General features: G+C 39.7%; 1 protein-coding gene across 1 annotated transcript in view; it reads right to left on the minus strand.

Moving 5' to 3' along the window:
• TENM1 (teneurin transmembrane protein 1) overlaps positions 1 to 25946 on the minus strand; it is a 570964-nt gene that overhangs the window by 89970 nt on the left and 455048 nt on the right. The window contains exons 20-21 of the mRNA XM_004587672.2: positions 21736 to 21985; positions 3973 to 4205 (exon numbers count right to left, since the gene is read on the minus strand). Coding sequence (XP_004587729.2) covers positions 3973 to 4205; positions 21736 to 21985 — 483 coding nt within the window. The remainder of the gene's footprint in view (positions 1 to 3972; positions 4206 to 21735; positions 21986 to 25946) is intronic.

The following is a 25946-nucleotide window of genomic DNA, read 5'->3' on the forward strand; positions in this document are numbered from 1 at the left end:
AGAACCCACAGGCTATCATGTGAAATTCTATTTGAGGATGCTTCCATTTTTCCTTCAAACAACATTTGTGGTTACTGCTGTACCGAAGAAATTTAATAAAATGAAGATTTCCTGCCCAAGTCCCTTAAGGAAAATTTGGTGAAGTTCCTAATTGCAGTATCTTCCAAAGAGATGGGACAAGGTTTCCTGGAGATTTATTTGAGTAATTACATTTACAGATTACACAAATGCTATGTACTACACTATTGGTACACTACTAGGTCAGAAAAATCAGAGAAATTGCTTTAATAGGACAAGGAAATGACTAAAGGTTATTTGTCCTGTAAATAAAACAAATTGTTTGTATTTAGTGCATGTCATGAGACTGAAAAGTATTTTGCAATATTTCCAAGCTTCCCAGAGATCATAGATTTCTGTGGAAAGACACTGTGGTGAAAATGAAGCATCGTGGTTATTTGGAAACAGGCAGGCCAAGTGGGAACTGCAGTGTTGTTATGTGTAAATTGTGCAACTCGCAGTAAATTTTTTAACCTCCCAGAGTCTCTGTTTCTGTGTGCAGTAGGAATATTATTTACCTTGCACTTGGCGGTGAAGATTAGAGATACAGTGTGCTAATATCTAGCATAGTGCATGGCACAAAAAAAGGTTCTAAGTAAGTTAGAGTTACACTTATTTCCAAACCTTAGAACTGGGAAGGAGATCATTCTGAGCACTTTAGCTTACAGCTGAGGAACCTCAGGTTCCAGTGTTTAAATGCTGCATTTCACAAAAGTAGTCAGTGGCATCTTACGTTCAGGGAAATGAGATTCCAAGGTGGTAGGCTAACTTTCACACGATCAAAGAAACATGGGCATTACATGGATTAAACAAGAAAATCCAGGTTCTCTACCCCGGTTTGAGCCACAACTTGCTGCCGTTTCTCACAAAATAAAATGCAAAACAAAACAAAAGTCCCTTGGTTCTGCCCTTTTGTCTTTTTGCTGACTGGTTTTAATCCTACTTGACAACTTACTCCAAATTTAGGATGAATGGATCTCAAAAGTAAATTTTATCCTATTTTTAGAATAGATGCCAAAGGTAAATTAGCTGTCTAACAGATTCACGTTTACTTCACTTACCTTGCATAATTAAAGACATGTTGGAGAGGTTTCCACTACAGTATGCTGCTTGTTAAAGTCTTAAAGCGAGCTCTCTTTCCTAACCTAGAAATCACACTCCATAGATGTACATTTCCATTTTCTACTGATCTGCAGCTTTTCTTTATGAACTTCTAGGTAGAGGAGGAAAAAATATCAAACTATTCCTTAAAGAAATGCATTAAATACTTGCTGTCTTCTAGGGAGGAAGGGAAAGGCAGCTGATGTGCACGGTTGCTGCAGAGCAAAAACAAACACATGGGATTTTGGGGGGAGACAAAGAACCTGCAGGAGAACCTCAAAGATGAAATTAATAATTAGCAATATTCTCTCAATTTGCATACTGTGCTTTAATAACCTCTTGCCTGCCTTTTTTCCTTCTATGGAAGGCTATGCAATTGCCCTGCAGCATTTCACATAATGAGAATCACTTCTGATTCACTGACAAAGGTCAATGCCATCTATATTTAGTATGGAGATAGGTTCCAGAGCTGGGCACCTGCAAGTTCCAAGAAGCATTTTCAGAATAACTTGATGTCTGGATATAACATTTTGCCATGTGAGTGACTTTAAAGATCACCAACAGGATCTTCAAACACTGTCAGTGTGGTTGAAGGAGATGCTCTGCTATACCTGTAGTATGAATCACACATCCCACTCCTTTGCCCATTGTAGTTTCATCAGTGGATCAGAGCTGAGTTTGACAATACCACCTTCAGGAATGTAACACAAAAGTTGTCTTGGATGGGGCCCGGCGGCGTGGTCTAGCGGCTAAAGTCCTCGCCTTGAAAGCCCCGGGATCCCATATGGGCGCCGGTTCTAATCCCGGCAGCTCCACTTCCCATCCAGCTCCCTGCTTGTGGCCTGGGAAAGCAGTTGAGGACGGCCCAATGCTTTGGGACACTGCACCCGCGTGGGAGACCCGGAAGAGGTTCCAGGTTCCCGGCTTCGGATCGGCGCGCATCGGCCCGTTGTGGCTCAGTTGGGGAGTGAATCATCGGACGGAAGATCTTCCTCTCTGTCTCTCCTCCTCTGTGTATATCTGGCTGTAATAAAATGAATAAATCTTAAAAAAAAAAAAAAAAAAAAAAAAAAAAAAAGTTGTCTTGGATGGCTTAAAACATTCCACTCTCCTAAACCTGGGCTACAAGCCTTAAGGTACATTTTAACTGTACTATATTATTTGACTGGCAGTGGCCAGCAATGAATCTTTTATGTTTCTGTTGCCTTCTTTATTTAATTGAGCTGTCTGACTACATGCATGTGTAGTAGATGCCACACTGTAATAGAAGTTGATGAGAAGGTAGGGAAGATTTAAAAAATATTAGATGCAGTTTCTCATCTCTAGCGCTTTATTTTGGTAGAAAAAAGAACCTCCCATTCATGAAAGAATTGGGAAAAAAAGAATGCAAAATATAATCAAAGGCTAATTGGCTAGTGCAGATGCTCTTAAGGAAATTGAGATTTAACGAGCTGGGGTTAGCCAGAGAGGATTATGAAAGACAAAGACCTCGAAGAAAGCAAAGGCTTTAAACTTCCATAGTAGTTAGAATTCAATTCCAACATAGCAAATGTCAAATGGCTAAAGAGTAACTACATAATATTTGGAATAATAAATGACCATCCAACAAATTAAACACATTGACCTCACTATATTTATTGGCATGGAAACATGTTCCTAAATCATGAAATGTGAAAAGCAGATTATAAAAATACCATTGTATATTGTGTCAATTTTTAGGGAATTAGAATATAATATTCACAGAAAAAGTCTAGAAGTATAAACACTAAAATCTTAGCGGCAGCTTGCTACAGACATGGTAGGTTTCCAGGTGTTTTTAATTAAAAGTTTTTTTCCATTTTTTTCTAATTTTTCCTCAATAAATGTGTATTACTGCACTATTTTTAAAAACACATTATCTTTATGAAACCTAGTGTATATTTTGTAAAATTAATTAAAATGTATGCACACATATAGGAGAACAGAGAAGAATGATTAAAGAATTTAGAGGATGGTATAGCTGATACATGATTACAGACTTAATTGACTGTCAGCTGAGATGGGTCTATGACCCAAGACCACAGACCCATGATTTGACATTACCCTGAGAGACCGCTATTTGTTCACTAAATTCCAGGGAGTAGGATTGAGATTTTGGTCCTTGAGGATTGAAAAATAAATTTGGGACAAATGAAAGTAAGGCTGAGTTCCCGTGGAAGGCAAAAGAAAAAAAAAACAAAACCAACAAACGCACACACACACACATACATACACACGCAAAAAAACAGCTTTGTTACCCTAGTTGCACTATAAATAAAAAAATGTAAGTAGTTTTCAGAATGACTTAGGTAAGTTAAAGGAAGAAAGGTTCACTGAAATTTATTAAATCTAAGCCAGAAGTAAGTTATTCAACATATCTGAGAAGGGTAGAAAGTGGGCAGGGACCTGATCTCAAGCAGTGCAGGCCACAGAGCTGAAGCAGGTGGCTGGAGGCTTTTGCTGGGACAGGTTAACCCTCTAGCTGCTGGATTGTAACAAATTACCAGGTGGTTGTCCCTAGGAAGGCTTTGGGGTGCCAAAGAGTCAAGAAGACTCTGGGCAATAGATACCCATCAACCACAAAAGGAAGTATTTCAATCTCCAAATGACAGTTATGACCTCAATAACACGTATTAGCTAACAGTTGGCCTTGGGTATGCCTAACTTCTGGGATAGAATTCAAAGCAAGTGTCTGTTAGAGGCAGAACTTTGAGATGGCCATGTAGTGATGGTCTTTATTTTTGTGAAGTCAGATGACATGTTTAGATGATCAAAGGGTGATTTTGTTTTTCTTACCTCGAGGGCTGTTCAATGAGGCTTCGGATGCTCTCCCGCCATCTCCACAGTGACTCTGGTCAAAGGGAAGGCACTGGTCACCTGTTCCTGCTACCACTTCAAAATTCTTGGACAAATCTTTTGTTTCCACAAGAGATCTCAACTTGTAGACCTTTCGAGTATTGGTGTCTGATAGATAGAGGGATTCAGACATAGGGTCCATAGCCAGGTAGTATTTGTGAGCAGGACTTGTGCTAAGGAAGAGAAAAATAAAGTTATTCAAAGCAATTTGTCCAACATGCACCCTCTGGGTGTCTACCCTTTGTCACAAACAGAAGTAAATCTCTTCCTTTTGATGTTCCAAGGAGAAGAATACCACTGTGTTTTTCTAGTCATGGGTTTAGGTATGAAAAAAAATATCCAAGGTGTACTGCTAATCTGTTCATTATCATCTACTCAGGGACATTCTTTTCCTATCTTCACCATCCCTTCTAAGTCTGCTCCTCCTCTGGGCCTCCTATCTCACTTGAAAACACTACCATCCTGCTAGGCTAAAGTTGTCAGTCACAGGGCATGTCTAAACCTTGTGGACTGTTTCTAAGGGAGGGCTCTGCTACAGATATACAGCCTAATATTTCCTTTCCAATCTGCCCTTTTTATAACTATCACATTTATGTAACTCACTTTTCTATCTTTCAGGGAATGACAGCACTGATTATATTTAAAAACTTAAAAATGTTATAATCACAATTACATTATTGTGTAATCACATAACCATACCTCCTAAAGGTGACAAGTTACCTATGGTGCATACAGGTATTCCTGAAACCACTCGTTCACATCCACATGGCGTCTATTACATTTCTCTGCACAAATGTGAGTTCATTTATTATTTTGATTTTTCCTAATTTATTATATTTTTTGGTGTTTGCAGTAATTTTGGTTTGGGATATGCTTAAACCTAAGCTTCATGTAGCGAATGCAGAAGTAAGTTGAACCATGGGAAATGAAACTAAGACACTAGTCAAGACATTAGCTAAGCAAAATGGAGGCAAGAAGATCCTCAGAGCCATTAAGGCACCTTGAAGGACTGGCATGCTTTGAACTGTAACTGTATTTTCCCTCTAAACATGTTTATTAATAACAGCAAGGTAATGATTAATAGCAATGACTACTAAGACATACTAATTTGAAACTCACTTTATAGTTTTCAATGGAAAAAAATCAGGTCCAATCGGAATGCCTGATTTTTTTTTTTTCTACTTACCTTCATTGAGTTAGAGAATCCATTTGATTCCAGGGACATCTTCAACCCTGGAATCTCCATATCAGGTGCTGTAAATAAATTGTAAAGGACCCCAACCGACTGCAGATTTGATTTGGCATTCATATCAGACAAGGCATCTCTGTAGCAAAGACTGCTTGAACCGGGATTTGAGTAAAATTTGAACATATTTAGTGGAATCTGCCTTCAGCATAAAATTTTTCTGATGTGCTTAGATCTTTCTATTATAAAGATGGAGTTATCGTCCTTTCCTAAAACAACTTCAGTACTTCGGTAGTCAGTTTGTGGAGTTTCCTCAAAGCCAGATAAATCATGCTTTGTTTAGGAAGAATCCATAGGCTATTTTTCCAAGAGAAATGTTATTCGCACAAACTACTTCGGAATGCATTACACTCATTCATTATTGAATATCCCCAATGTGCCTGCGAGCAAAGCTAGAATTAGCATTCTCCTCAAATTTCAGCTGGGGAAACCCACACACAGAATGGGCTTGCTCAGGGTCAGTAGCCAATCTAGGCCCGGAGTAAGATTAGAGCAGATCATAAGCGACTCTGTATGCATAATACTGTCAGAAGAGTCTTATTCTGAAGGTGACAAAAGAAAAAAACCACCTCAAACACACACACACACACACACACACACAAACAACAACAGTACCCTTAGCTTCTTCTGAGCAACACATTGGTTCAGAAGCAGTAAGCAACTAGGCATCTTCAGCTATTCTCAAACTCTGTGTACTGGCCTTTGGAAAATGGAATAGCCCAACATGCCCAAAACAAATGTGATTGCTATTTTCTTGACAGTTAACAGTCAGAGACTTTCCCTATATTTATATGCAATTTCTTGCCATTTTGTGCCATTTCCCAAGCCCACTTTAGTTCTTTTGAGAGTGATTTGTTTCTACTTTCTTAAAACATGCCATGCCAGGAAGAAAAACCACAGACTACATTCCAATTTGCTTTAATCCCTCTTGTCTAAATGCATATTGCATGGAGATATATGAATATTTCTTTTATAATGTGTGTGTTAGACTTGCTGGTCAGTGTTGCATTCAAGCAATGCCCTTCAACTTAGCAAATACCACTTCATCTATAGTAGTTAAAAATCACATGGATTGTTAAATGGGCAATTAATGGTTATAATTCATGCTGTGCAATACTTTACCAGTAAGCAATTTGATAACCACCTCAATTGGCTTAAGGAATCAGTTATGCCAAAGTAGCAAGGCTAATCTTATGTACTGGCATTTAGAAGGTGGCATCTCCCAAATGCAACCCAAATTAAAAACCCAATCAGTGCCATTCCGATGACAATTGGAACTGGAGAGTGGAAAAATCCAATTTTCTCCTGTGAAATATCAGGTAATTCAGGGCAGTTTTCACAACTGCAATGCATAAACAAATTGAAAAGGAATATTCATGATGAATTTTAGAGCTATGTGGCACTGTTGGTAAAATGATCAGTTTAGAATTTTTTATGACTTCTTTTAGTGGGAAGAACTAGAAACAATAAAGTCACATAAAAGAAAAAATCTTATTAAAGAAGGTCACTGTGGTCACTGTCTCTTAATACACTTGTCAACTATATTTCTGGCTCTAGGGAGATTGCTGTATTACTCCTCTCTCTACCTGCAATCTGAAAACATCAAAAGTGTTTGAACTTACAGACTCATTTGTGATAGCACCTTAGGGAAACATAATGAAACTTAAGGCTTTGCTTTCCCATGAAGTATGGAACTGCCAGTTTTCATATATCTTGCTTGCTTTTCACTATCATTTACTCAGGGAGCCCTCTTCTTCTGGAAGATACTCACCTGCATCATAGCTTCCACATTCACTTTCACCCTAATCCTTTCACCTTATTTAAAAACACAGTTTCCCTGTTAGCACACTGTAAGGAGGTGGGCCCTTAGGCACCAGGGGTTTTTAGGCAGCCGCCCATGTGATTTGCTTACCTATGTCTGGTATCTCTGTTTCTAGGGTGCAGAAGATATCCACGAGTGGCAAGTAAAAACAAACAGAGAGTCATCAGCATTATTCAACAGGCCAAACCTACCCGACAGACCAACTTCTTAACACCGTTTTGGCTACTTGGGGATGACTCAGGCAGGTGTGCAAGATAATCCTTCCAGGCTTCTCCTCCTAAGGTGTCGTGAAGGTGAGTGTGTGTTCTGTGGCAGGGGGCAAAATTTTAAGTTACCTTTTTCATAAAGCTCTCCCTGGCCTCCAAACTGCAGGGTCATAACAGCTTCTAGAGAACATCATATATGTCAATTGGTAAGGCCTTGTGCCTTTCTTCAAGTCATCCATGCTTCGTGAGGCCAGGTGGAGAGAGCAGAACTGAACAGTCGGGCCAGAAGCAGTAGAACCCTTTGTGGCCCTGATCTGTGAGGCCGCTTGGCCCTGTGGGGTTGCTGAGGATATCTCATGCGGGGCTAGTATGAGAATTTTCACACAGAGGGTGCCTGCCATTTGGGTACAAGCCTGACACTGGGTCAAGTTTTCTTGGAATTACAAGGCTATGCTCTGTGAAACAGTCGTTTTAATTTTAAAATCCTTTTAAATCTAGCACTGTGCCATTCTGAAAACATGAAGATAACAAACCTTTTTATCTGCACTAGAAAATGTCCTCATTCTTTGAGATTTCAGGGAAGAAAATATAAAATGATTTTATTCAAAACCATCTGCTATGATGTGTTCAATTCTTTTTTAAAGGACCCTTTCTGGGAGTCTGCTGGTTGGGACATAGGTCAGGGAAGGTGTACTAATTTTTCAGTTTCTTTAGTCCATCTCAAAGGGAAAATATCCTCTGGGTTGACACAAAGGTTAGCCAGTTAAGGATGGGGAGCTCTGATTTGAAACATGGCCTTGGGCATTTGCACCTTTTCCAGTGTCTTTGTCTCCAGACATTTGCTTGTTTTTGCAGCCTCTGAATTACAAGAGGAGTGTGCTTGAGGCTGGCCCTCACCTCTGTGATGCAGTTGATCCTCCTGAAGTCAGTTGAGTTGTGAAAGTACTAGAAAGACCTAATTAAAATAAAGCTTCATCTACCATACATTCTCGTAGTACAGAACCATTTGCTTGGCTCCAAAGGGTTTTGAAATTCTTAGGTGATATCAAGGAGTGGGGAGCAGCTACTTCTGATCCTGCCAATAATGTCACTGTGAATTTGGAAAGATGTCCCATATTATGCAGAGCAGCTTCTCTCATTAACATCTCAGAGGGAGGAAGCGAAAATGACGGAAATTATTTCCAGTATGTGACCCTGTTCTGTCTGAGAATTACTTTTAGTTAAGGATTTAGGATTGAGCCACCACCAAAGTCAATGTGCTGTCTAACTAGCAACTGACAACATGCTGAGGCACCAATATGTGAGCTCTTTGCAAGTACCTAGGCCCATCAGTGGGCATCACTGCCTGGCAACTGACTGCCTTGAAACTTGCCACAAATGAGGAGGAGAAAGAATGGGTTTGCAAATCTGTTTTCTGCAAGAAATGCTCTAATGAGAAGACCTTTAAATCGATCTTTTTTTCCCCCTCAGGATGTAGATGATACATGCGGCCACCTACTCTTACCACTGAAAAGAGAATTATTGATACATGATTTATACAGCATATAATTCATCCTTTCAAAATACGCCATCAAGCAGTTTTCAGGGCATTCAGACAGTGGTGCAACCATAACGTTACATCACCATGTTTCAGAACATTTCATGACCCCATGAAGAAACCCTGCACCTGTTAGTAGGCATGTCCCATCCTCTCTCCTTCCACCACGCCATGCAGCCACCTACCTGCTTTCTGCCTCTAAGGATTTGTCTATCCTGGACATTTCAAACAAATGAAATGATACAATATATGACCTTTTTGTCTGACTTCTTTCACTTAACATCCTATCCATTCTTTTTATATTTCTGTGAAGTGAAAGGTGGCAGGGGGGAAATGCCAACCTCAGAGTTGTTGTCTAGTGACATGGTGTCGTAGGAACTGACTGGCCTATTCAGTGGTGGCTGCAACATTTCATTTGTTCTTCATGCTATTGTCAATTTCTTTCCTCATTCTTGACTAAACATATTTGATGTTGAAGAATGAACTATCTTTTCTTGGTCTTCTTTTGAACATTCAGTACCCACTGCTGCCTATCACTCAGCTCTTCAAGCTTCCGTCTCTGGGAACCCTCATCTAAGACTACCTTTTCCTGTTTTTTTAGCTCCTTCCCTTGCCCTTATCACAGCTTATCTTTTCATTAGGATCCTGTTTTCGGCTAGCAGCCCCTTTAGAAAATAAGCTGATAAATGAATTCATGTTGAGGGACTAAGGGATGGTTGTAGCTTGACGATCTATTCTAAGAGAGGTTTTTGTATTTGAGACTCTTAGAGAATCAATGTCTCAACTAAAAGGAAAATATCTCTTAGAATGGAAAATTTGAGCACTGTGAAAGATCAGCGAAGACCTTTTTGTGTGAGTGGGGGAGCCTTTGATTGTTACTGCTAATGCCTGTGATCAAATTGGTGAAGTAACCACCTATTTCATCCAGGTACAGTGTTTCAAGTGTTTGTAGCTCCAGTGCTGCTGCTAAGAGGATGGTTCATGGCCATTTCTCAGTTATCTGCTGAGATCTGAAAGCCCAGGTTCCATTTGTTCCTTCAACAGAGGGCTGTACAAGTTTTATTGTCCCTCAGCATGCTAAATAATCCTATAGGGCTGCTATGCCACTTTTATTCCATTCCTAGTCAATGACAGGAGTCAAGGTCTGAAAACAATGTAAGAAATATTAACCAGTCACTAGAAAAGAAACAGTAAAACCCCAAGAGAAATTTTCATGTCACATTGACATTTGTCAAGTCCAAATTACTCAAGGTACCAATAAGCATTTACCAGGCTCTTATTTTCTTCTCTTTCATTTTTAGGAAAGGACAAAATAAATATCTGGAGAATAACAGAATCCCAAACAATAGCAGCATGAGGTTTTTGAAAAGAATAAATTACTTCCAGTCATGCTTAATGGTTTTCTAATAGAATTGTGAAATTAGAAGACGAGAGGGGAGTAGGGAGATAATACATATTTGAATTCTTGCAAAGCATTTCATATAGTCACATATTTTACTTATATAATTGTCCTTGTTAGTTTTTAGAAAATCAAAAAGTCATCCTGAGGCCATAACCAAAGCAAAAGAAAATCACAACATTTTAATTGATATGTGATTTGAAAGACTTGGAGATGGTTGACTGAAGAAAAGCACAGGAATTTATGATAGGTGTCTTCACACTTGCCAGGTAGAAAAGTGATTTCTGTGCTGCTAACATTTACCACCACTGAGGCGAGATTCCATAAAGGCAGATTTTAGTGGAAGGTTAGAGGTTTTTCCTTTTTTTTATCCAAAGACACAATAGGCTGTCTTGAGAGAGATTTAAATTTCCTATTGTTGAAAGGGATTAAATGAAGTAGAGATAACAAACTGTCAAGTATGCACTGAACATGACACTGAATCTGATACCTTTATGGACCTTCTATTGTTAAGCTTACAAATCTGTGATGCTACTTTTTTTTTTATTTTTTGAGAGGGAGGGTGGAAGGATTTGTGCACCCATGTGTGTCGATCAGAGGGAGAGCGAGCTAATTAGATAGGAGTGCACTCCCATCTAATGCAGTCCTACCTAATTAGCTCGCTATTTAAGTACCCTGCACACCTGGGACTATGCTGGCCAAAGCATGGAGCTGCTGACTCCATCCAGATTGTCTATGCAAATGTCAGGAACCAGACACGTTTAGCAGAAGCTAGCTGGGAAGTGGAGGAGCCAGGTAGGAAATGAAGGCACTCTGACGTGGGATGCAGCTGTCTCAACTGGTATCTTACCTGCTAAATCAAATAGCAGTCCCTGTGACATTACATTTGTGTTACGGAGTGGGTGTATTGTATGTATGTGCATGTCTAAAATTTTGGCATTAGACACTTGGCAACCAAGACTTAAACTATACAAACAGAAATGAATGCATTTTAGAGTGGACATGTTGGCATAACAGGTTATGCCATTACTTCTGATACTCACATCCTAACCAGAGAGCCGGGTTGAGTAGGGTTCCTTTGCTTCTGATCCAGGTTCCTACTAATGAACTGGGAAGGCAGCCACTATGGTATAACACTAGGGTTCTGGCTACCCACATACGAGACTGAGATGGAGTTCCTGAGTTTGATCTGGTCCACCCCAGTTATTGTGGGGACTCAGGTAGTAAACTGGTAGATGTAAGATAACTCTATCTGTCACTATCTCTACCTCTCTATCATTCAATTTTTGAAAGCACCTAGATGGGGTTCCTGGCTTCTAGCTGGCCCAGTCCCAGCTGTTGGTGAACTTTTGGACTGTAAATCAGCTGACAGAAGATCAATCTCTCTCCATCTTTCTCTGTAACTTTGTCTTTCAAGTACATAAATCTTTAAAACAATTTTTACATTTAGCCAGAATGTTTCTGCTGTTTGCTTGTAAAATCACCAAACCAAAAGAATTTGATGAAAAAAGAAGTGAATATACCTTTAAAAATTCTCCAGATAATGCATTTTTAACTGTCCTTAGATTTAACTGAATAATTGCATAAGCATTCCTTATTTACTATTTCCCTTCAATCTTCCACGGGGGAAAAAACACTGCAATGTCTGTGTGTGGATGAAATCTGTGGCAAACAGGCGAAGGAGTACTATAAACCTAATGAACAAGAAATAATAGTGTTCCTCTTGACAGATTTCTAGCGATAATACTATCAGGAAAATGTCCTTTTCCTCCCTGTTAGCCAATAGGGCACTATCTGAAGGAGATAAATGATTGGCATCCAATGAAAATGAATTCTTGAGGACAGAAGACAGACATTCAACTGATGGAATTAGCAGGACTAGAAAAAGAAAAATTCAGTCTTCTACTCCTTGAAATGCAAAGGAGTACCTGAAATTTTTTAGAGTGACAATGTAGAAGCAAAAGATGGAAGAGAACACAATAGTGAAAGGTGTTCATTAAGGATAAGCTTTACATTCTTCCAAGGGTCATCAAAGTTTTGGCTGAGAACTGCACTTATGTAAAGATCAGAATAAGTTAAACTGTATAAGACATTGCAACAAATATAAATCTGAAGTCAATTTTATAGATAGGGAAGTAAAGGACAGAATAGCAAAGTTACATTAAGAATAACCTGACAGATTGGCAAGATGGTGGCATAGGGTACAGACGCTTTTAATAAGATGGAGAATCTTTAGACAGGTGAAGTACAATAAGCAGATTACAGGGAAAAAATAGGATTCAGGCAGTAATCAGGGGGTACCTGGAGACCCCCTGGACACAGGGAAGCTACAGTGATGGGACAGCAGTGTTGCTGTGGACCTAAAAACCCACCAGCAGTCGGCAAGTGGCAACTCAGACCCCAGTGATCCAGGCTCCAGTGATCCAGGCTCCGGCAATCTGTTTCCAGCACCAGCAGGACATCCAGCAGTGGCCTCCACACAGCTCTTGTGACCGCCAGGTGGGAACCTGGGTCCACGTGGGGATCTCAGGAGGTGAGTGCAGTCTGGGACTAGACAATCGAGCTGGGTGACTGGGACTAGGCACAGGTGGAGAAAGAGTAGGGGACTCAGGGCACCATCTTATGTGGAGAGGTGGAAGGCAGAGTTGACAGACCAGCACAGAGGAGGCTCATTTCTGGCTGATCACACTGAACTGATCCAAGTGGGGAGGGTAGCACCAGCTTTACTCCCTGCAGGGTCGGTGTGGTCCCTGGAGCAGAAAGCCAGCAGCCGCAGTTCTCCAGCAGCGTCCAGCCTGGCTTCATCTCGGGTAGCAGGGCAGCAAGTGTGGACCCCAAGTGAAGGTCCAGAATGGGCTTGTTACTAGCTAATTGCACTAAGCTGAGCCCACAGCGCCAGTCTTGCAGCCTGCAGGGTCTGTGTGGTCCCTGGAGCTGATGGCCGACAGCCTCCTGATCTTTGTCGGTGCCCCATGGGTGCTATGTTGGACACCGAGGCAAGTGCTCCGAACACTGATAAACTGCAAGAGGAGGAGTGGTAAACTGCGCATGCACTAATTTAGAAGCTCTCAGATATCAGTGTCACAGGACCAGGCACTGTAACACTGAAGGCAGGACAGCTGAGCTGCCCAAGAACTAAGTTGGGAACAAAATCACCACTATCTTAGAGTGCTGCACAGGCTTCGCAGAAAAAACAGCTCCAACAAGACTCACCACCAACTCCACCCAAAATAACTCCAGGAGGTACTCAGACTTATCAGCCAACGGGGGGGGGGGCGAGAAAATCAGTGCTGCCTACAAAATCAGTGCAGCGGACAAAGCAAATATTCAGGACAATTGTGTTTTCCAAATCCAGGGCACTGATTGAACATAAAAAAAATCAACTTGTAGGGCCCGGCGGCGAGGCCTAGCGGCTAAAGTCCTCACCTTGAACGCCCTGGGATCCCATATGGGCGCCAGTTCTGGTCCCGGCAGCTCCACTTCCCATCCAGCTCCCTGCTTGTGGCCTGGGAAGGCAGTCGAGGATGGCCCAATGCATTGGGACCCTGCACCCGCGTGGGAGACCTGGAGGAGGTTCCAGGTTCCCGGCATCGGATCGGCGCGCATCAGCCTGTTGCGGCTCACTTGGGGAGTGAATCATTGGATGGAAGATCTTCCTCTCTGTCTCTCCTCCTCTCTGTATATCTGACTTTGTTACAAACTGAATAAATCTTTATCTCTTTTTCTTAAAGATTTATCTTAATAAAAGGAAAATGAAATAAAATTCTTCCACAATAAAGAAATCTTCAAGATTTTGTCTCATCCAAACCTGCCCTGCAAATGATACTCAAGGATGTTCCCATGAAGAAAAAAAGAAATAGCAACCACCACAAACAAAGGCAAATGTGGAGAACATCCCACTAAAAGGCTAACAGAAGACTCAATCATAGAACAACACATCGCCAAAATGACAGGACCAGACTTGCCCCTTATCCATAATAACACTAAATGTAAATGGCTTAAACTCATCAGTCAAACGCCATAGATTAGAGGACTGGATTAAAAAACAAAACCCAGCTATCTGCTGCTTACAGGAGATACATCTCACCAACAAAGATCAGAGAAAATTGAAAATGAAAGGATGGAAAAAGATATTCCAAGCAAATGGTAAGGAAAGACGTGCAGGTGTAGCCATTCTTATATCAGATGATACAGACTTTGATGTAAAGAGCATCAACAGAGATGAAGAAGGATACCACATAATGATCAAAGAATGTATTCAGCAAGAACAGATCAGCATAATAAATGAATATGCGCCAAACGCGAAAGCATCTGGCTATGTGAAACAAATATTAACGGGCTAAAAGGGAGAAATAGACTCCAATATGATCATAGTGGGAGACCTTAATACCGCATTAACATCAATGGACAGGTTTAAAAAAAACCAGAAACTCAGCAAAGAAACAACAGAACTCACCCAAACTCTAGAGCAAATGGACTTAGTTGACATCTATCGAACCTTTCATCCTACAGACAGAGAATACACTTTTTTCTTTCATCAGTACATGGAACCTTCTCCAGAATTGATCATGTTATAGGTCACAAAACAAGTCTCAGTAAATTTACAAAAGTTGAAATCATACCATGCATCTTCTTAGACCATCAAGGAGTGAAGCTAAAGACCAAGAAGTCGAAACACCAAGGAAGACTTGCAAACACATGGAGACTGAATAATATGTTACCAAATGAGCAATGGGTTAGAGAAGAAATCAAAGGGGAAATTAAAAAATTTCTTGAAACAAATGAAAGCATCGACACAACTTATCAAAAGTTATGGGACACAATCAGAGCGGTGCTAAGAGGAAAGTTCATTTCAATCAGTGCTTATGTCAAGAAACGAGGAAAGCACCACGTAAATCAGCTAACCTTATAGCTGAAGGAACTAGAAAAGCAACAACAAAGCAATACCAAGATTAGTAGGAAAAAAGAAATCATCAAAATAAGGGAGGAAATAAACCAAATAGAGACCAAGTGAACTATACATAAGATCAATCAATCAAAGAGCTGGTTCTTTGAGAAAATCAACAAAATAGACTCCCCACTAGCCCAACTAATCAAAAAAAGGAGGGAGAAAATATACGTCAACAGCATCAGAGACGAGAAAGGAGATATAACAACAGATATCTCAGAAATACAAAGAATCATCAGGAACTATTACAAGCAACTATATGCGAACAAATCAGAAGACCTAGAGGAGATGGATAGATTTTTGGACACATACAATCCACCAAAATTGAATCAAGAAGCAATTAACAATCTAAACAGCCCAATAACATGCATGAGATTGAATCAGTAATTAAAGCCCTCCCAACCAAGAAGAGTCCTGGACCAGATGGCTTCACTGCTGAATTCTACCAAACATTTCAAGAGGAACTTACCCCAATCCTACATAAGCTTTTTCAAATAATAGAAAGGGGCAATCCTCCCAAGCTGTTTCTATGAAGCTAATATCACCTTAATACCAAAGCCAGAGAGAGAAACAACAGAAAAAGAGAACTACAGACTGATATCCTTGATGAACATAGATGCAAAGATCCTCAATAAAATACTAGCGAACAGGATCCAACAACACATCAGGCAGATCATTCACCCGGACCAGGTGGGATTCATCCCAGGCATGCAGGGATGGTTCAAGATCCACAAAACAATAAATGTGATACATCACATCAACAAATTGGAAAACAAAAGCCATATGATCCTCTCAATAGGTGCAGAGAAGGCATTTGATAAAATCCAACGCCACTTCATGCTGAAAACCCTAAACAAGATAGGCATAGAAGGAACATTCTACAGCACTACCAAAGCAATTTATGAAAAACCCAATGCCAGCTCCATACTAAATGGGAAAAGATTGAAAGCCTTCCCACTGAAATCTGGAACTAGACAAGGATGTCCACTATCACCACTACTCTTCAATATAGTATTGGAGGTCCTTGCCAGAGCTATTAGCAAGAAAAAGCAATTAAAGGGATATAAATTGGAAATGAGGAATTGAAATTATTGCTATTCGCAGATGACATGATTCTCTACATAGAAGAACCAAAAGACTCAGTCAAGAGACTACTGGAACTCATAAGAGACTTTGGCAGAGTAGCAGGATACAAAATTAATGAACACAAATCAATGGCACTAGTGTACGCAAATAATCCCATAGATTGTAAGCACAGTCCCCTTTAAAATAGAGGAGAAGAATCTTAAATACCTAGGAATTAAGCTAACTAAATTTGTGAAAGACCTCTGTGATGAAAACTATAAATCATTTAAAAAGGAAATTGAAGAAGACCTTGAAAAATGGAGAACCTTACCATGTTCCTGGATTGGCAGGATCAACATTATCAAAATAATCATATTACCAAAAGCAATATACAGATTCAACACAATCCCAATCAAAATCCCAACAACATTCTTCTCAGAAATAAAAAAGATGATACAAAAGTTCATCTGGAAAAACAAAAGACCACGAATAGCTAAAGCTATCCTGAAAAATAGAAATCAAGTTGGAGGAATCACAATTCCAGACCTCAACATACTACAGAGCAGTGGTTATCAAAACAGTCTGGTACTGGTACAGAAACAGAGAAGAAGATCAGTGGAACAGAATAGAAACACCAGAAGGAAGCCCACACATGTATAGTCAAGTCATCTTTGACAAGAAAACTAAAAACAATACAGACAAAAATCCTGGTCTATTCAACAAAGGCTGTTGGGACAACTGGATAGCAATGTGCAGAATTAAGAAGCAAGACCCACACCTATGACATTATATGAAACTTAGCTCTAAATGGATCAAGGACCGAAATCTATACCCAGAAACCATCAAACTATTACAGGAAAACATAGGAAGCACACTCCAAGATATAGGAACAGGGAAAGATTTCTTAGAAAAGATGCCAAAAGCAAAGGCAATGAAATCCAAAATGAACAAATGGAACTACACCAAACTAAAAAGCTTCTGCACAGCAAAGGAAACAACAAAGTGAAGACGCAACTAACAGAATGGGAGAAAATTTTTGCTTACTACACAAGTGATAGGGGACTGATATCCAGGATTTACAAAGAGCTTCAGAAACCCTGGGACAGCAAAAATAACCCTGTAACAAAATGGGCAAAAGAAATGAACAGACATTTTTTCAAAAGAACAGATTCAAATGGCTAACAGACATATGAAAAGATGCTCAGCCTCCCTAGCCATCAGAGGGATACAAATGAAAACTACCTTGAGGTACCACCTAACCCCAGTGAGACTGGCCTACATTCAGAACTCAACTAACAACACCTGCTGGCGTGGATGTGGGGAGAAAGGCACCCTCCTTCACTGCTGGTGGGAGTGTAGGCTAGTACAATCATTGTGGAAATCCATATGGAGAGTGCTTGGAAAACTGCAAATAAACCTGCCATATGTTTTGATATATTTTTTTTATTTTAGTTTAGTTCTAATCTCTTTTCTCTAGTTGAATTCATCACGGGCTCATGAATTATATGATGGCATCATTTTTCCCAAGAGACTTTCGTGTTTCCTTTTTGTCACTCATGTGTTGGTTACTCAGTGTTGCATTTTTTTTTTTTTCATGGTACTGTAATTTGTTGTTGTTGTTGTTGTGGTGGTGGTGGTGGTGGCTGTTCTGACTCATGCCAGTTGTTGACCTTGTTTCATGGCTTCTCACTTATGGTAATATATAGTGATGGAGTACTGGGGTCTATCATATACAGACATGGGGGTATAATGGAACATGCATCCCTGCATCCAGATGAAAGATGGATTCCCAATGAAACTGTTGGACATGTGTAGACAATGGGATGCTGGACTGTCTGACACTGTACCAACAATGTTGGGGTACACTTAAATAAGAGACTGATGGAATTATGATTCCTTGTGAAGGACTACACTGTTGTAACAATATGGGAAGAATCTGATGGGGGTGGGAGTTTGCAGGGGGGGAGCCCCAGACTATACAAAATTGTAATAATAATAATAATAATAATTAATAAATGAGAAAAAAGAATAACCTGACAGTGCCTTAAGGTCTTTAATAATCCATTGGCAATGTTGCTCCTCCATCCACAATTCTAAACATAACCAACAATATAATGAGTATCTGTTGTGGTTTCCAAGGAATTGATGACTCATCCAAACAAACTAATGTTTGTGGAGTGAGGACCAATTAACTGATTTTAACAACTACAACAAAAAAGTTACTACAAAATGAAGCCTCTATCTAAATGCAGAATTCAATGACTGATAACTTCCTTAAGATAGTATGGTCTTGTTTAAGCCAACTTATTTCTCTCCAGAAAGTTCAAGTCTAGAAAACTTATAAAGCAAATACATGAATTTGCCAATTGTATTTGAAAGATTCCATGTACACATATAGGTCAGGATAGATTTTTTAATGTGGAACTAACAATTATATTAGTTTCTGACCAAATATTTCAGCCAATGTGCTGACATAGCTGGTTTGACAGTTCTGATTTAGCTGAACAGTTAGGGAATTTAGATGAAAATGAACATTTATACTCCAGCTTATTTCTCTGATGGTCGATCACAGGAGTGCTGGACTAGAGAAAGGAATATAATTTTCCCTCTTTGAATCCAATACAGAGGATCTTACCTAAGTTTCTCTGAAAAGAAATAATTCACATATACAGGTAGCTCTCAATGGTTAACACAGATTTCAAGGGAGGTCAATAGTGTGGCCTGCTAAATATTATGTACAATTTTGGATAATAAATTTTTTTTTACTTGAAAGGCAGAGTAACAGGGAAGGAAAGATAGAGATCTGCCATGCACTGGTTCACTCCCCCAAATGACTGCAACAGCCGTGATCAGACTGGGTTGATTTTAGGAGCCTAGATCTCCATCAGCACTTCCCATGTGGGTGGCAGGAACCAAACACTGAAGCTATCCTCTCTGCTGCCTGCCCAGGTGCACTAGCAGGGACTTAAATTGGAAGCAGACTAGCTGGGAATTTAATTGGTGCTCTCATACAGGATGCCAGTCTCACAGGTGGCAGCTTAACAGTTTCCCACAGTGTCAGATCCAAGGAGTTCTTTCTAAAGAGTGAAATCATGGCTCTAAATAGAATCTAGAAGAAACCTATGAGAAGTGGAATACTAACCGAATACCAGGGATAACTGCTATCAAACAATTCAGAGAAGTCAGCTAAAGAGACAGCCCAAGTAAGGCAGCCTAGGTGAGTAAGCTCATGTTGGGGGTCTTGCTATGTTTTCAAGAGCTGTGACAATGAGAGAAAATAATGTTGTGGAGTGAGAATGAATAGATGGATGGACTGGACAATATTTCAAACTGTCAAAAGTTCTAATTTTACTTCATACTGAGAAAATCACTTTGCAAGTATGATCCAAGGTATTCTATTTTATACTTCAAATGACTTTGCATTGAAGGTCATTATCATTTGGATTGAAGTGCACATCTGTGAACTGTTGAGGGTCCTTGACCAGGAGAAAATGAATGACAACTGTGCCACCTTAGTTAAGTTCATATTTTAGAAAGGATTGAACAAAACTGGGGTTACTTTATATTGTGAATTTGTTTTAGAATTTTATTCTCTTTTCATTGAGAAATTAACATGAAAGAGACTAACTGTATAGGCTTTGTTGGATTAATTCTTTGAGGGGAATTCTAAACATTTCCAGAAAATGTAATTAAAAGATAAGCTTGTTTTGGCACAAAAATCTCTGAAATCCAATCCATATATAATTTTTCATAATGTGGATTTTATGTGGATTTTTGAAAGTCTCCTAGTAAAAGCCCAGCAACACAAGGTTTCTGTGTACCTGGCAGTCAACATCTGGAGGGCTAGAAACATTCAGATATTGAGTGACTTGTTCAGTACTTTCAAGCAGTTAGATATGATACACACAGAATACTCCTGGGGTTTTAAAAACAATGTAGCATGTTGAATACATTATTTGCGAATCTCTGCATATATCCACCTTTTCCTTCCTGTTGACTTTTGGTCAACAGGTGCTCAAAGAGAGCCTAGACTGCGGAAAATGACAAGTCTGTGTGAAGTGGGATTCTGAGGGACATGAACATTCAATTTGGATGGGATGCTGTGAATTAGTATCTTTCCAGATTCTCTTGGTCTTTAGAAAGTCTCAACTTCACCAATTTATTTTTATTAGTTAAGGGATTTAACACCTTTCTTCCTTTTGACAGCATTTGCAATTTTAATTTAAAAATACATTAAAACTAGAATGTATTAAGTCGAAAAAAAATGGATAGGAGCTTGGGACTAGATTTCCCCAGCTAGGTGTGAGGGAAGAACTCAGTCAAACACGGGGGTTAGATTCCCAAGCAATCACAAGAGTGAAAAACTTCTAGGAAGGCCTTTATGCATTCAACTTTACATGCATGAGTGAGCAGAAGTGGAAAATGGAAATGGCCCAGGACTTCTCCTCTGTTTTGACTGGCCTTGGTAGTACTCCACACACAAAAGTTGCTCTGTCACTGTTTCTGCTGTCCTAGTTATGGTTTTCAGGTCATTGAAGAGATGCCTGAGGCAAAAATTGTTTTATGGAGTTCACAGTGTGGCATCAGAATCTTCTGGAACACAGAGACTTTTAGCCTAAAGTAACAGAAGCAAGCATCAAACACAAAGCAGCCATAACTAATTAGAGGGAAGTCTCTACCAATTTATTCAGGGAAAGGAAATAAGCATATTTATTCCTAATTGGGTGAAAGTAGATGTTTCCCTTCTCTTGGATTGCAGAGGACATATTTTGTGCATTTCACCCTCAGAAAGGGAAAAAATAGTCAACAAATATGATCTATTTATTTGTAAAATCTTTGTGTATCTCCAAACTACCACAATATACGCATAAACTACCACAAGGTACACATTCCTTACAAAAAGCCTCACAACAACTTTGTGCTCTCAAGAAAATTCTAGGATAGATAAAAATCCAAAGATGAGTGCTTTAATCATTGTAGGGTGGAGTTTTTAAGCATAAAGAATTCATTCTTCCTTCAGTTATCATAACATGCAAATTCAAACTTCTTTATAAATATGACAATTTCAAAAGGCTGGGATAAAACTATATATGTATAAATTGTATATATAAATTATATATATATATATATATATATATATATATATATATAGTTTTGATTAGTCTTTGTAGTGGCCAGAAGTGGGTATATGACTTACCTGAGCACTTGGAAGTATTGAGATCCATGTCAGTGACAGCTCTGTCTAGAGGGAAGGCCTCACATACACGGATATCAACACTTGTTGGTTCTCCAAAGCAGTGCTCAAGAATTCCTTCAAGTGTGAGTGGTCACGTTGACGTTATCCCTATTCCTTAATATGATGATATGGGCAGGTGCATTTTCTGTTCCTTTGGGCAATGCCCTCTATCATCATCTTATCTCATTCTTGCCTTTCCCCCCCCCCAGCCACTAAGCAAACATAGAGATTAGAGGAGACTTACCTTAATTCCAAAATACTAACGGAGTTCCCCGAGGGAAATATTCTCCTTACAAAATTGAAATCACCAACATACACACTGCCATCAGGGCCAGAAGCTAAGGCGACAGGAGCAAACAGTTTGTTGTTGTGGGCTGGGCCATTGCAGTTGGTACAGGCTACACTCCTTTGGTGTCCACTACCCATAATGGTTGATATGACTGGGGGCTGCTGGGAAATGAACATGTTTTCTCCATTTCCTTTATGTATGATTCCTATAACCAAGGAATACGGAAAAGGAGAGAGAAAGAAAAAGTTAAAAATCAATTGCCATATAATAATCTCAGTAACATTGTAATTTTTCTCTTTGCTCAAAGCAGTAAGGAGCTTTAGCTTGGCAAAAGAAAACCTGGGAAATGCAGAGAGAACCTGGGGGAACTGCATAACTGAAAGAAATGGTAGTATAATGCTTGGCCTTAGTTTGCCCATCTGTAAGGTGGAAGATTATGTGCGGCACTTTAATGTTCATTCTAAATGCCTTAATAAAGCCTCTGATGGATCACTATGGACTCTGAATCACTGGTGGCCATATTTTTCATCTTAGTTGGCTCTCTCTTGATGCCTGGTACACACCTGTCTGCCTTCAAATTACTCTCACTACGCAACTGTTTCATGAAAAGAGAGTATCAATTTTAACATCAACCTTAGCAAAACACAATCTTAAAGGCAGTTTATTTCAGTAGGAAGCAAAAAATATCCTACTGAAAATGTACTTCAAAGACATACAAAAGGGACTTGAATTTTCCACTCTTTTGGACCATATCTCATTATTGTCAGTGCAGGAAATATACACACTGATTACGAAAATGCTGCACTGTTTTTCTATTTGGGAAATCTTGTCTTTCTCTACAGATCCTACTCACATCTTTAATGTTGAAACTTTCTCCCATCCAGAGTTCTGACTTGACATGCAATACCCTACCACGCTACATTACTTCAATGCTCTACAGGTGTTTCAAAATCAAAAGATTAAAGCGGACCTTATTATTTTTTCTGTACATCCCTCTTAAAACCCACTTTCTCTCATGTTCCCTTCTTCTTTCATTATTAATATCACCTGTTATAAATCTGGATATCACCATGGCTCTTCTTTTTTTCATCATTTTCTAAACCTAATTATTACGCTCAGCAAGTTTAGCTCATCAAATAGTGAAATGAGTTTCTTATTACTCTAAGTGGACATTTTTCTTAGCATAGAATGAATGCTCTTATTGCTTTGTTCAGTTTTTCTTAATTTCATTGTCCTCTGGTCTCCATGTGGACCCATCTGCATGTGTACCCATTTCCCAACCATCATCTACATCCCTACCATAGAAATTACTTCAACCTGTGGCTGCAAACCTTTAATAGCTCCATAGCCTCCACAGGATAAGGGGCATATCGTTTATCAGTAAAACACATCACACCAACCAGGATTTGGCGCTCACCTACTTCTTAAGTCTTCATCACACTCTCATCTGTATCCCAAGTTGCAGCCATAGCAAACTTTTTACCTTACTTTCACATACTTCTATTCCTCCTTGCTTTTTTAAAAACATGATTTATTTGAAAGGCAGCGTTACAGAGAGAGGGACATGTACACACAGAGAGGGAGGGAGGGACGGGGCAGAGAGAGGGAGGAGAAAGGGGGGACAGGGAGGGAGAAGGAAGGAGAGGGAGGGGCGAGAGAGAGAGAGAGAGAGAAAGGGAGGAGAGGGAGGAGGAGGGAGACAGGGAGGGAGAGAGGGAGAGAGAGAGAGACAGAGAGGAAGAGGGGGAGAGAGAGGGGGGGAGAGAGAGAGAGAATGAAAATGAGTATTTTTCATACATCTGCTAGTTCACTTCCCAAACAAGCAGGTCTGGGCCAGGCAAAAACCAAGTGCATGGCATTCCGTCTGGGTCTCCAACATGGGTGGCAGAGGCTCAAGCACTTGGGCTATCTTCAAAAGAAGCCTTTCAAGGTGCATCAGCAAAAAAGCTGCATCAGAAATAGAATAGCTGAAACTCACAGGGCCTTCAATGGGAGGATGCCTGCATTTCAGGTGGCCACTTAATCTGCTGAGCTATAATGCTGGCCCCTCCTCTCTGCTTTTGCTCAGGATCCTTGCTGTATCCTGAATTCTCTCCTCATCTGGTCTGCTTAAAGAACACTCCCCATTCCAACCTTTGGCTCAACTGTTGCTCACTGCTCCATCGCAGCAGAGTTAGGTACTCCCTCTTGCACGCAGTCTGTTTTCCATAAGTTTCTTACAACATCACATAGCATGATAAAATTTTCATCACTTCTTTATCTTCCCATGAGAATATGAATGAATGCCTTGAAGTCAGACCCTCTTTTTCCTTTCTGCATTTTAATGCCAATCCCTCTGGCCAAGTCACCGTAAGTGTTCAGTAAATGCAAAAAATGAGCTTTGAGTCTCTTGCAGTTCCCTTGTCCCAATCCCAATAATTTTGCAAACCTGCTGAGCCTGGGCAGAAAATCCAGGGAACAAGTAATGCTGTGCTAAATAGCTCAAGTTAGCCCAGAGTAAGCCAGGGCAGGTAAAAGATCTGTGTTGTAAGAAAGCCTGCCAATGTGTCAGACTGAAGTAACTGACAACAAACGAAGGCAGTTATCCTGCGCAGTCTGATTTTTCCCTTGCCAGGGCCCCTGCTATCTTACCTCCTCCGAGTATGTTACTTTGCCTAAACATTTTCTGAAGCATCTTCCTCAGTTTTCTTCCAACTTTTGCTCCTATAGATCTACAGTAGAAACACTATTGCTTACTCAGAAATAAGACTGTTCCTGGCAAAATAAATAAGAAGGCAAAATATGCATTGATTCATATTTGTAGGGGGTCTTTCTGAAAACAGAAATTCCATGCACAATATAGTGGCCAGGAGTCAAATGTCAGCATTTTGACTTTTAACTCTGGGGGGATTCCTGGCTGCTTTTCAACACAGGATTTGTAGGAGCAGCTGGGATTTATACCTCAACAAATTGGTCTGCTATTCGAGAACTATGAGGCATCTTGAGGATCACTTTTTTCTTGTTATTTTATTAATAACTTTATTAGGCAGTGAAGAAATGTCTTAAGGCTTAGAATAGTTAATTAAGTAAGATTAATGGGGCTGAATTTCATTTCCCACAAAAACATTTAATTGCAGTTTGATCAATATTGCAGTTTAAATGAATTAGGAGGAAGTGAATGCACACCAGAATGACAGTCGCACAACATTGCTGAAAAGAAATCTCCTGATGATTGCCAACGGAATGTCCTTCCTACCAACGAGACTATGATAGGTTCTTTAATAAATGAGGAAACCACTGTTTAGCATGTCAGTATTTCCGCAATGCACCATAGGACATATCATTCAAAAATCCTTCCAATTATTGGCTTGAAAATACCAGATTTGCTATTAACATCTATTTTCACAGGTAGATCTCCATTTTTTATATCAGTATAATGGTATAGTTAACAATTACCCTCAAAATGACATGTTATTACCAGGCTCCTGGCAATTTAAAAACTACAGATGGCTATTCTCAGCCATTCTTCTAAGCCTGCAATTCTAAAACTCCCCTTTTCGATTAGAAAGCCCAGCACTCCATCAAAGAAGAAGAATGATTAAAGGAAATAAAACATAAGGCAATGTACTTTCTGATTACATCTCAACAATTGATGTCTTGCTTTCATGCAAGGTACTAAAGTGCCAGTGTACTGAAATTACCATTCCTGTTTAAAGCTGAAGCAATCAAAACAAAAATGGGCAAGCCCTTTTGTATTGCCATGGAAAAATAGATCATTCTGAAGGGTGTTTTTGTTGTTTCAAGAATCTGTTTAACCTTCTATTACATAGAACCAAGCCATACCATCTAGCAACAATGATTTAACACCAATTCTTCTGCAAGAAGTTGCTCTGAAAATATTTTGTTTATGTTCCTGGAAATCTTGATCAATTACTATTGCCTCCATTCTAGTTTGTTCTGCCACACATGCTCATTTTAGAAACGGAATCAAATGATCCTAGGATGACATGGATTATTTATATGAAGGCGCACTCCCTGCTAAAGATTGGGTGTTTTGTTTACAGTCAACAATGAAACCCCACGGAGCAGAACCTACTGTGCATTTTCTTTCCTATGTTTTCCTTTTCTTTTCCAAAAAGCCAAGTCTGTTGCGCAATAAAGTTAGCACACTGTTAAATATACCACTC

The sequence above is a fragment of the Ochotona princeps genome, chromosome X, assembly GCF_030435755.1.
Source record: "Ochotona princeps isolate mOchPri1 chromosome X, mOchPri1.hap1, whole genome shotgun sequence".
NCBI classification, from domain to species: Eukaryota; Metazoa; Chordata; class Mammalia; order Lagomorpha; family Ochotonidae; genus Ochotona; species Ochotona princeps.